Source organism: Quercus robur, chromosome 9, assembly GCF_932294415.1.
Source record: "Quercus robur chromosome 9, dhQueRobu3.1, whole genome shotgun sequence".
NCBI lineage: Eukaryota > Viridiplantae > Streptophyta > Magnoliopsida > Fagales > Fagaceae > Quercus > Quercus robur.
The window spans coordinates 18,223,162-18,235,448 of NC_065542.1; the positions used below are offsets into that span (position 1 = coordinate 18,223,162).

At 33.2% G+C, this 12,287-nt stretch overlaps 1 protein-coding gene across 1 annotated transcript; it reads right to left on the minus strand.

The window, feature by feature from the left end:
• Positions 1 to 10,663: 10,663 nt before the first annotated feature.
• Positions 10,664 to 11,596, minus strand: LOC126700800 (HMG-Y-related protein A-like). The gene is made up of 2 exons (XM_050398985.1): positions 11,517 to 11,596; positions 10,664 to 10,913 (listed from the first exon to the last, which is right to left on the minus strand). The coding sequence occupies exons 1-2, from the start codon at positions 11,594 to 11,596 to the stop codon at positions 10,664 to 10,666; spliced, it is 330 nt and encodes a 109-aa protein (XP_050254942.1).
• Between the last annotated feature and the right edge of the window lie 691 nt (positions 11,597 to 12,287).

Consider the following 12,287-nt stretch of genomic DNA (forward strand, 5'->3'; position numbering starts at 1 on the left):
GAGCTGTTTCGTACTTCACTTCTTCTTTTATTTCCTTGCTTCGCCTCCCCCTTGCTCTTTTTTACGCGATGTGGGATTCGTTCTTGAGACCAATAAATACAATGGCAGAAGCGCTTATTTGTGGGCGGTACAAGGATCTCTAAGCGTGACTTTTTATTATTATTTTATAATGCTTGTTGTAGTTTAAAGAACATGGTGAGAATTCAATTAATAAAATGTAAAACTATTATTAGTCCTTGAATTGGAAAATAAAACAACCCGAAAAGCACTCTACAAATTGTATTTGTTATTACAAGCCAGGCAACCACTACATAAAATACTATAGAAAACAAATGCAATTATTATACTTTTTGCTTCAATTCTTGAGCAACTTAGTGGAAATTTTGTGCTTTAAGTTCATGCTAATCCTTTTAGCTTTTTGTTGGGCATTTTAATATTAAATAATTAAAATGAATAAATGTTACAATATAAATGTAAAGACGTGGGAGTGAATATGGAAGATGAAGAGTTGTGAAAATGTTTAATCCCACATTGAAAATGAGAGAGACTATTTTATTCTTTTTAATTGTGGTGATTAATGGACTAACATGAATTGTCTCAGATATTGGGCTAGATATGTGCATAAGGGGAGATTAAAAGTGGAGGTATCAAAAATAGAAATGAAGTGTCAATGTTTGACATAATTTGCAAACATGACACAAATACGACATATGTTTTACGGGTTAGGAAAATATAACGCAAAACAACCCATTTAAAACAAATTTTTTAACTCATATAAATATTCATTTTATTTTAGACTTATCAAATACCTTTTATATTGAACCTATATTTTAAGGTTAAAAATAAAAATGAGTAATTATAAAAACTTATAAGTGATATATGTTGGAAAAATAGCATAGAGTGAATAAAAAATTGATGTTTTTTATGTTCACTTGAAGACGTTATTATTGTTATTAAAAGTGGTAAAAATCATGAGTCTCACATAGAAAAGGAAATAGATAATATATGAGTTTATGTGCTCATGAGTTGGGCATTGGGTTGGGCTTTTGGCATATGTGGACTGGGCCCACTTGTCCAAATAATAATATTTTATTATTTTAATTTTTGAGTCAGTTAGTCTGTGCACAATAGTTATTATTGAAACAGAGACGTATAATAATTCATAATCCCTCATTTATGAAAAAAACTTTTCAGAAAACAACTCTCCAAGTGAGAATATTTTTGTGCATTCATTTTGTGTCAGAGAGAGAGAAAGAGACATTGAGTAGTTTGCAGAGCACGAGTGCACGACCTTGTGTGCTTCGTTTTCGTGCTGTAGATCATTTTATCTTGGAAGACAAATGTCCATGAGTCTCAAAACACCACAGTAATTGTGTGAGGGATGAAATCTGCTTTAAGGAAATTGTGTCAAACACAAGACTTAATTTGATTCATTCATCCTTCATGCATTTATTCTGTGAGTTTTTAATTATTTACAAATTTCTTCTTATATATATTCAATAGTTGTTTATTACTTTTGTCTATCACATCTATTTGTGTTATTACTTATTCTGAGATCTATGTATTATTCCTTTTACTTTATCATAAAAGTAAATTGTTAAAATATATCTAACAAGCTTAAATCAGATTTAAAAATATTTTTTAATTTATTTTTGTGATTCATGGTCAAAAGATTTTTGTGATGGTTAAAAATACTTTATCGGCAATTGGTTTTAACCTGCGCAAAATTTTGGCAAAATTGGGTTTGTGTTTATCGGATGTCGTATATATCTATCTATTAAATTGTGAACTTTGATTTCTTGAAAACGTTGGCCCTGTTTGGTAGATTATCTAAATAATATATTTTCAGTTTTTATTTATTTCAAAAAACTACCAACAATATTACTCAAACTTCTTTATTAATCCGCCGGTTCATTCGCGTAACGTGACTGTGCGAGATTGGTTTGACTTGATACGGATTTTCATAAACTGTAGTTAATCTTTAATGATTGCAAGTTGCTTTTGATTTTGTTTGGACGAGAAGTTTGATTGATAATCTTGAATGGTAAACGTGTACTGATGCTAGTCTTGCCATGATATATAAGTTCTTGTCCTTTGTATGATTGGCCTTTAAACAGTATTTTGTAGTTATTATTAATCAGTGAACTTTGTATTGGGTGGTACAAATTTATATATTTGTTTATTGTGTTATATTGCCAATCTGAGTGTTCTATTCATTAGAATATCTCTGTTATCTTTGCTCTTGACATTTTTTAATAAGAGGCCATTCTTAATTTTGATATTAAACCAGTTCGTGATATATACATTAGATTGTTTAGTTGAAAAGTGATCAAGAAACTATGTTCTACAGTAGTCAGCTATTCTGAATTAGCGTGTGGATACGATGCTCTGTTCTGTTGGCATATTACAGTTTTATATATCTTAATGGTGAGATGCAATTTATGAATAATATATATATATATATATATATTTTTTTTTTTTGGCATGTGTGAACTTGATTGGATATTAATGTGTTTAATCCCAATATATGTTTGTAATATTTCTTTAGTTGAAGTATTTGTTACATGCCTTAATTGATATGCTTAAGTTGTCTAATGTTTTGGAATGCACAAGAGTCTGTTATGAGTGCTTATAAGTAAACAAGGATAAGGTATTAGAAATATTCATTCATTATAAGAATGAAGTTAAGAAATAACTCAATGAATGTAATAAGTTCTTGATTATAGTAGAACTTGTGGGGGGAAGCTATTATTTCCACAAATTATTTATTCGTTGAGATGCCTTAATAGAAACCACTAAAACACCTTGTGAATTATGGAAAGAGTGATCGTCTTTCTATAAATTCTTTAAATGTGAGGGTGTTTGATGAAGGTTGTGGTTCCTATTCCTAAATGATAAAGAACCGTTGATTGTGTGTTCATTGGTTATGGTCATAACAATAGTGCATATTACTTTCTAATTAATGAATCTATTATTTTTATATGCATAACAATTAATTAGAATATATTTCAAGTGTTAAACTTTCTTAAAGAAAGTTTGAGTTTACGTTTAGTATCTCTCATGATCAAGAGTTGATGGAAGAGAGGTTGAGCCTAAGTGTAGTACAAGGACAAACATCATCGTTGTTTGGTCCAAATTTTATAATTTATATATTAGAAAATGAACTTAAAGTTTCAAAGAAGCAAAATCCTAAAGTGCCTTCTTGGAAAAGAGATTGTCAATAGTGCAATAAATTCATTTATGAAATCTATGCATAGTAATTGGTGGATCTACCACCTAAGAGTTTGAGAATTGATGGAATTATTAACTATTACAATGCGAGACTTGTTTTAGAAGGTTACAAATAAAAAGAAGATGTGAGTTTTCTTGATATACAATAAACCAAAGGGGTTTATGATTCTTGTACAAGGAAACAAAGTGCTTAAACTTGTTAAATCTTTGTATAAATTAAAGCAAGTTTCAATCCAATGACGTGAAAAAATTTGACAATGAGATATCAAATGAGTTTAGATTTAATGTGACTAGCGTGTGATGTGAAATATATCACAAGAGGCTATGTCGTTGTGGGATATGCTCGTGTAAATGTTGTAGATGTGATACAAGAAATGAAAATTTTTAATACATCTAATGGACTTGTCTTGTCTCAATTACATGAGAAATGTGATGATAGTCTAGTGAGAACACCTTATGTAAAGAGCATGTGTATTTTTTGGGAAGTCAATAAATCTAAACAGACATGTATTGTTGGATACTTGTACCTCCTATTTGTATATATTGGTAGGGCACAGAGTTATGATAGGTCTCAACATATTTGTTGGAGGCATAATACCATGAGGCAGTTGCTCTCAGATGGAAGTATTTCCAGATTATAAAACGGATTCGTAATCAATTTTTTGAGTGGAGAGCAAATAAACTGCGTGTTCATCAAGAGGACTAGGGTTAAAGCCTATTACCTAAAAATCTCTAGGATGACAACCTAACCTAGCTGACTAGAGATCCCAAGATCTAGGTTCAAAGAGACAACCGAATCGTGGAGACTATTTTTATTACTATGGAGATAACATCTCCCTCCCATTCCTATGATGAAATAGTGATACCTGTAAACGATGTTCAGGATAAGTTTTGCTTTTAATGATTCTTATATATTGGAATTCCAAGTGGAATATAGCAGGATATTCTTAATAAGAATCACCTATATGAGTGTGAAATGGGCCACTTTCATGAGAGTTTTTAAGACTGAATTCTCTAAAACACTTCATGAATTTACTAGGATATGTTAAGGGTTGAAATGAACGCAACTATAAGAACAAAAAATGTTCGAAAATGAGCTATGTGAATTCTATTGTCTTGGTATACACAAACGGCTGACAGTTCAAAAACATCGTGTTCACTGATTAGCTAGTATATCCAATAGTCTTTCACAAAGGAAAGTTCAAAGGCACAAGCTACTTCTCCCGATACAGTAACTTTTCTTCTGCTATTTCTGTGTCTACATCATTATTTGCATTGTGTTTATCAATTTCTATTCATGTGGGGAATTGTTGAAAAAATAGCACGGAGTGAATAAGAAATTGATGTTTTCTATGTTCACTTGAAGATGTTATTATTGTTATTAAAAGTGGTAAAAATCTTGAGTCTCACATAGGAAAGGAAGTAGATAATATATGAGTTTATATGCTCATGAGTTGGACATTGGGTTGGGCTTTTAGCATATGTGGACTGGACCTACTTATCAAAATAATAATATTTTATTATTTTAATTTTTGAGTTAGTTGGTCTGTACACAACAGTTATTACTGAAACAAAGTGCCTATTCAGTAACGTATAATAATTCATAGTCCCTCATTCATGAAAACAACTTTTCAGAAAAGACTCTCTAAGTGAGAATATTTTTGTGCATTCATTTTGTGTCAAAGAGAGAGAAAGAGATATTGAGTAGCTTGCAGAACACGATCTTGTGTGCTTCATTTTCGTGTTGTAGATCATTTTAACTTGGGAGGTAAATGTCCATGAGTCTCAAAGCACCACAGTGATTGTGTCACACGCGGGGCCACATACAGGTAAGGGTGTTCCCAGGAACACCCTGACCTGAAAAAAAATTACTAAAAAAAAAAAAATTATATTTAAGCTAAATTAAGAACACGCTCAGATTAAAAAAAAAATTTATCTGTTCAACTTTCAAGCAAAAAAAAAAAAAAAAAAAAAGCCCAAAAAAAATGAACTAAAAAAAAATTTGTAACAAAATCAAGCCAAAATTTGTCTGTTCAACTTTCAAGCAAAAAAAAAAAAAAAGCCCAAAAAAAATTGAACTAAAATCTGAAAAAAAAAAAAAAAAAAAAAAAAAAAAAATTTTGATACAAAACCAAGCCCATGGCAAGCCAAGCCCACGACGAGCCCAACAGAGCAAACCAGATTCTCAAAAAAAAAAAAAAAAAAAAAAAAAAAAACCTACACAAAATCAGAAATCAAACTTACCCACCGTACCCACGGTCACGTCGCTGCAGAAAAAACCAATCCCCAATACACAATACAGTCTATACAATACAGAGCAAAAAGCAATACAAACCAAAAGCAATACTGTGTTTATCAAAAAAAAAAAAAAACCCAATACAGAGCCTCTGTACCAAAACGGCAAAACCAAACCAAAAAACCCCAATACTCGCTCCTCGTCGTCATTGCCGTAGCTCGCTCCTTGTTGTCATCGCCGTAGCTCACCCCTCATCGCAAATCGCAGATCGTAGATCACAATCGCAGTCGCAGATCGCTCTGCTCAGTGTTAGCAGATCGCAGTCGCAGTCGTCGTCGCCGTAGCTCAGTGCTAGCAGATCGCAGATCCCTTCGAACCGGCGGACCCTCCCTGAGCTTCAGCTCCCTCAAGGTATTTCTAATTTCTCTCCCTTTTTCTCTCTCAGTTTCTCAGTCTCTCTCTCTTTATCTCACCGAGTGTGATTTTCTAAAATAATAAACGTCTCTCTCTCTTTGGTCTTTATTTAAATTAACTCAGTAACTCTCTCTCTCTCTCTGATTGGCTATTTGGCTGGCCGAATGAATCACTCCTTTCTCTAATTGGTTGGCTGAATGGATCATTGTTTGTCTTTATTTATATTTTGCTTTTTCCTGTTCTTTGTCTTTTTTAATTTGGCTTTAGTGTTTATTTTATCCGTTGGTGCTGTGTTGGTCAGCGTGTGTTCTGTGTTGGTGTGATATTAATTGTCTTTTAGTGAATATTGTGATGTGTGAATCTTGCGAAATTTTCTAATTGGCAGGCAATTGTGATTGGGCATCAGGCAATAAGGCTTACACTTGTCCATTATCTCAGTGAAAGAACAAATGTCCCTCGTTCTTCGTTATGTGAACAAAAAATGGATTATTATAGAGCGGTTCCTTGGTATTGTACATGTTGCAAGTACCACCGCTTTGTCACTAAAATGTGCTATTGAATGTTTACTTTGTGAACATAATTTGAGTTTGTCGAACCTACGTGGGCAAGGTTATGACGGGGCTAGTAATATGCAAGGTGATATCAATGGTCTCAAAACTTTAATTTTGAAAGAGAATAAGTCAGCATTTTATGTCCGTTGTTTTGCTCATCAACTCTAATTGACACTTGTTGTTGTTGCTAAAAATCACATTAACATTGTTGAATTTTTTTATGTGGTTAGTAATTTAGTAATTGTTGTTGGAGGCTCTTGAAAGAGACAAGATGCTTTTCGAGATGCACAATTTGCCAAAATTAAAGAAAATTCAGAGAATGGTGTACACAGAAGTGGGCAAGGTTTGAATCAAGAGACAAATCTTAAACGTCCTGGTGATACACGTTGGGGATCATATTATGGGACTATTTTGAACTTGATTTTAATGTTCTCTGCTGTTGTTGATGTACTTGAGATTATTGAAGAAGATGGCCCATCCGACCAAAAAGTTGAAGCTTGATCTATTATGAGGTCAATTCTATCTTTTGAATTTGTCTTTGCCCTACATTTGATGAAAAATATCTTAGGGATTACAAATGAGTTGTCAATAGCATTGCAAAAAAAAAAAATCAGGATATAGTAAATGCTATGGATCTTGTTAAAGTGTCTAAGCAAAGATTGCAAGTAATGAGAGAAGATGAATGGGAATCTTTATTGACAGAAGTATCTTCTTTTTGTACCACGCATGATATTTCTATCTTGAACATGGATGAAACATTTGTAGTTAGTGGGAGGTCACGACGCAACACTCAACAAAAGACAAATTTACATCATTATCGTGTTGAGCTATTCTACACAGTCATAGATATGCAACTTCAAGAGCTTAACAACCGTTTTTCTGAGGCAAATACTGATTTGCTACTTTGTATGGCTTGCTTAAATCCAAGTAATTCATTTGTGGCTTTCGATAAAGAAAAGTTAATTCGTCTAGCTAAGTTCTATCCCTCTGATTTTCTTGGGACAGATATTTTGGCACTTGACTTTAACTGCAGAATTACATTTTTTATATGCGCAGCAACGACTTCTTTTTAGAGCTTCAAGGAGTTAGTGAACTTGCTGAAAAGTTAGTGAGCACAAGGAAGCATAAGACTTATCCTTTAGTCTATTTGCTTGTGAAGCTAGCTTTGACCCTTCCAGTTACTACTGCAATAGTGGAAAGAAGTTTTTCAGCAATGAAATATATAAAGAATGAACTGCGCAATCGAATGGTAGATCAGTGGAGGAATGATTGTTTAATTGTGTATATTGAAAAAAATGTAGCTTGCAGCATTGATAATGAAACTATCATACAAATATTTCAAAATATGAAAACTCGTAGAAGACAATTGTAAATTTTATGTATTTGTGTATTTTTTTATTGTTGTTGTTATCGATATATAAAATTTTCTTTTTATTAAATTGTGTAATTTATGCTTGTTAAGGAATACCCTGACAAAATTTCCTGGAGTTGCCACTGATTGTGTAAGGGGCGAAATATGCTTTAAGGAGATTGTGTCAAACACAAAACTTGATCTGATTCATTTATCCTTTATGCATTTGGTCTGTGAGTTTCTAATTATTTGCAGATTTTTTCTTATATATATTCAATATTTGTTTATTGCTTTTGCCTATCACATCTATTTGTGTTATTGCTTATTCTTAGATCTGTGTATTGTTCCTTTTACTTTATCACAAAAGTAAATTATTGAAATATATCCAACAATATAATTGTAAGTTGAAACTTTACGAACCCTAAATCTCTAAATCCTTCATATAACTGATATAAGTATCTAGTTTCATTTTATTTTATTTTAGTCGTACACACTCTCACAATCTCATACCCTCCTACTCTCAATTCTCAAACCCCAAACCACTTATTGCTCCCTCTCACTCAATAGTCAATTCACTGCCCTCTCTCTCTCACGTGTTTAGTGATTTCTCATATTTGTGTTTTAATGTGTTGTTTATTCGCATTTTGTGAACTATATAGGTAAAGATGGAGGAGAAAATCAATAAGTAATAACACCAATAACTTGGAAAATTTTAACTAACTTTTAGCGAATAAAATAAACAATAAAAAACTACAAACAAAGCACACTTTTAGTTTCTCACCATCTCTTGAATAACTTCAATGGCAATTGGACAAAATTTAGAACTAGTTAGCCATTCGCAGAGCATGGGGGGTTGTCTTCTGAAAGAAATTAAAAGCCTCGAACAATAAAGGGCCCGAGAGGTAGAAAACAAGTTAGGAGTCTCTTCTACCTATCTAAAGGTCAAGAGCTTTTGATATCTTGGAGAAGCCCAAAATGTTGAAATCATGAGGTGGTTGTTGTATCTATAAATTAAACATGCTGACCTTTAGATGCAATAGTCACCATTGGTTACAACTATTTGAATAATATGCTTGTTGTAGACAGTCGTGGTTAATTAACACTCAAGTTTGGATCACATCTATATTATCAAAAATAATGATAACAAAAGAGTGACAACTTATTAAGATCAATTTATTTTCATCTCAAAAGAAAATGTATAACTTTTAAAAGTATCATATTTTTCAAAGTAAAAATGTAAAATAATACTTTTACTCTATAAATAAAATAAACTCATCCAAACACACATCAAGGGAGGCTTTGATAAGATCAAAAGTAATGGATTTTACGGGTGTTATTATTCTCACAAACAGTGTAAAAGTTGGTATCATTGGTAATAGTTGCAAGAAGGGCAGCTGGGAAATGAATGCCATTCTCTTATACCTTAAGTGTCTAAATATGAATGTAGATCCTTTTTGGTTTTAAGCTTTGCTTAGCATTAGCAGACTTCTTAGCGAGCAAAGGTTAGGCTAACAGCTTAAGCATCAAAATATTTTTGTATGCCAAAGTGCCAAACACCTAGCTTAATTGAATAAGAAATGGATATGGCTAACCAAACATGAGCACGTGCAACTTACATTCAAATACATGATCAGCCATTCAATCATTCACCAACACCATGTAGGTGAGTTATACTATCAAAAACAAAAAGCACTATGGTTTTGTTCACGTGCTTTAAGTTTAAATAACTATTAAATCTTGAATTTTTACGGGAAAATAATTTTCTAACATAGCAAATGCAAAAGATAATTAGCAAACACGTTTCAATGATATTTTTTTTAATTATTTGCATCATTACATTGCTCATTCTTGCTATTGGACCATAACTCCACAATGTGCATCGTGTAAAGGGCTCAATTGTTGAATGTGAAAATTCATTTTCATGGATCTGTCTCTTTATTTTGGCAAGTGATACGTGGATGGATATAAAATAATTACCATTTCAAAATCTCTAATTACGTGCCTCTATATATAAAAGCAAATCATACTTTCCAGTTTCACGAATTAATACTTTGAAAATCTACATACATTTCACCTCTTGGAATATATCCAAAATGATTTAACTCTTTAATTCACATTCATTTTTAACGTGGGATTAACCCACTATTTTTTATTTTGAGAATACTAAAGAGGTATTTGGATTTTGTATTTTTCATCACTCATTAATTGCTCATTACTTAAAATTTGTGAGTCCCACACATGCTACATTTGTTTGGATTTGTTTTCAATTTTTGTTTTCATTACTCAAAACTCACCAGAATGAATTATGGATGAATGAAAATGAAAAAAAAAAAAATGCTTTTTAAGTTATGGAAACAGAATGGGTTTTTTTTTTAAAAATAACTATAAAACACATACTATATTATAAGTTAGACAACGTTTCAAACTTATTACATTTCTAACAACTCGAGTCCGCTGGACTCGATTTACCCAGAAATATGACGTGGACAAAGTAGGAAATCGAGTTAATTGAACTCGATTTCTATACATAGAAATCGAGTTTAATAAACTCAATTTCTGTGTACAAAAACCAAGTTTAACAAACTCGGTTTCTATACATAGAAACCGAGTTTATTAAAATTGATTTCTATGTATAGAAACCCATTTCAATAAAACTGAGATGCCTGCTCAAAAAATCTCAACTCAACATTACACCCAACAAAAAAAAAAAAAAGAACAGAAGACCCAGAAAATAAGACACAACCCAAAAACCACATAGAAGATCAAATGAGAAAATGATATCGGTTGTTGGGACGGCGACGGTGACTAAACTAATATTAAAAAAAAAAAAATTCTCTCTCCCTCTCTTCAGTCTTTAGTCAGCTCTGAGCTGAGCTGAACTCAACACCCAACTGGCGCAACAGCTGGCTTGACCTTAGGAGGCCTTCCTCTCCCTCTCAGCGAGCCGCCAGTTGGAGCCACAGCAGGAGCCGAAGAAGCCGCAGTCTTAGCCTTCTTAGGAGGACGGCCACGTGGCCTTCTGGAGCCGGACGACGCCGCTTTCTTCGTAGGCGAAGGCACCGGAGCAAAAGGGTCTCTGGGCTTAGGCGGACGGCCTCTGGGCCTAGGCGGAGACGCCACGGCACCGGGCCTAAACTAATATTTTCTGGGTCTTATGTTCTCTTTTTTTTGTTGGGTGTGTTGAGTTGAGATTTTTTGAGCAGAAATGATGAGCATTCTCAGTATTATTGAAATTGGTTTCTATACATAGAAATCGATTTTAATAAACTCGGTTTCTATGTGTAGAAACCGAGTTTGTTAAACTTTGTTTCTGTACATAGAAATTGAGTTTATTAAACTCGATTTCTATGTAAAGAAATCGAGTTCAGTAAACTCTATTTCCTACTTTGTCCACGTCACATTTCTAAGTAAATCGAGTCCACCAAACTCGAATTGTTAAAAATGCAATAAGTTTGAAATGTTGTCTAACTTATAATTTAGTATGTGTTTTATAGTTATTTTTTTTAAAAACCCAAACATAATGGGGGTGACATTTTTATAAATATCCTCATATGGTGGGCCTCATTATCTGTGTCCTATCTTTTCCCTGCTAGCTCCAATGACTACCAACAGCTCTCTCCTCTATGAGACCATCTCTTTTCTTTTTTTCTTTTTTTTCCTGTTCCTTTTCTCTTCCCAAGCCACTCTCTTCTCTCCGTACCCATCTGCCATTAACACAACCCATTACTCTCACAGTTTCGGTCTGCCACTCCAGCTGGAGCTCAAGTCTTCCTTCTGCTTCATCTCCGTCTCCGTCTCGGTAGTGGGTCTCATGGTTCCGGGTTATGGGCTGTCATCTCGGCGGCATAGACGTGGTTCCGGGTTGGGTATCTATGGGTTTATATTTGTATGTTTAAGAGAGTTTGTATCTGTTGTGTTTTGGGCTGTGGGTAAGAAGGAAAAAAATCTGAAATTTGGAGTGGGAAAGAGAGAAAATATGTGCTATGGGTAAGAGAAAAAAGAAAAACAATCTAAGATTTGGATTGGGGAAGACAAAAATATGCTATGCGCAAAAAAAAAAAAAAAAATTCACTGTAAGCTTTTTTTTTTTTTTTTTCCTTTTTCTTTTGTCTTTGTGGAGCAAAGAGTTGTTGCTCTGCAATTTTTATGTGGGTATTGTGCTTCATGTTTGAGCTGAAAATGCAGTGAGATATGAGAGAGAAGAAGGGGTTCCATGAATGAAAAGTTGACAATTTTGAGTTTTTAGAATGAAAACACAACCGAATTTAAGGGCCAAACAGAGGTGGTGCATAAGTTGGGGATTTTCAAGTGATAAAAAATGAGTTATGGGTGAGGAGTTTTGAGTGATGAGTGAGGAGATATCACTCACTCACCCCAAACAGCCCCCAAGTATTTTTAACACATTCTAGTAGGAAGGCCTCCTGCAGTATTAATTTTTAAAGCCTCCACATTGTCTTTTTCTCCCCACTTGTAGAATTATTGTTTTCAGCATCATGCTTCAATA

Coding starts and splice junctions, on each gene's coding strand:
- LOC126700800 (XM_050398985.1), bottom strand. CDS start 11,596: ATGAGACCCACTACCGAGACGGAGACGGAGATGAAGCAGAAGGAAGAC. Junction 10,914..11,516: donor TGGAGTGGCAGACCGAAACT/GTGAGAGTAATG, acceptor ATATTAGTTTAG/GCCCGGTGCCGTGGCGTCTC.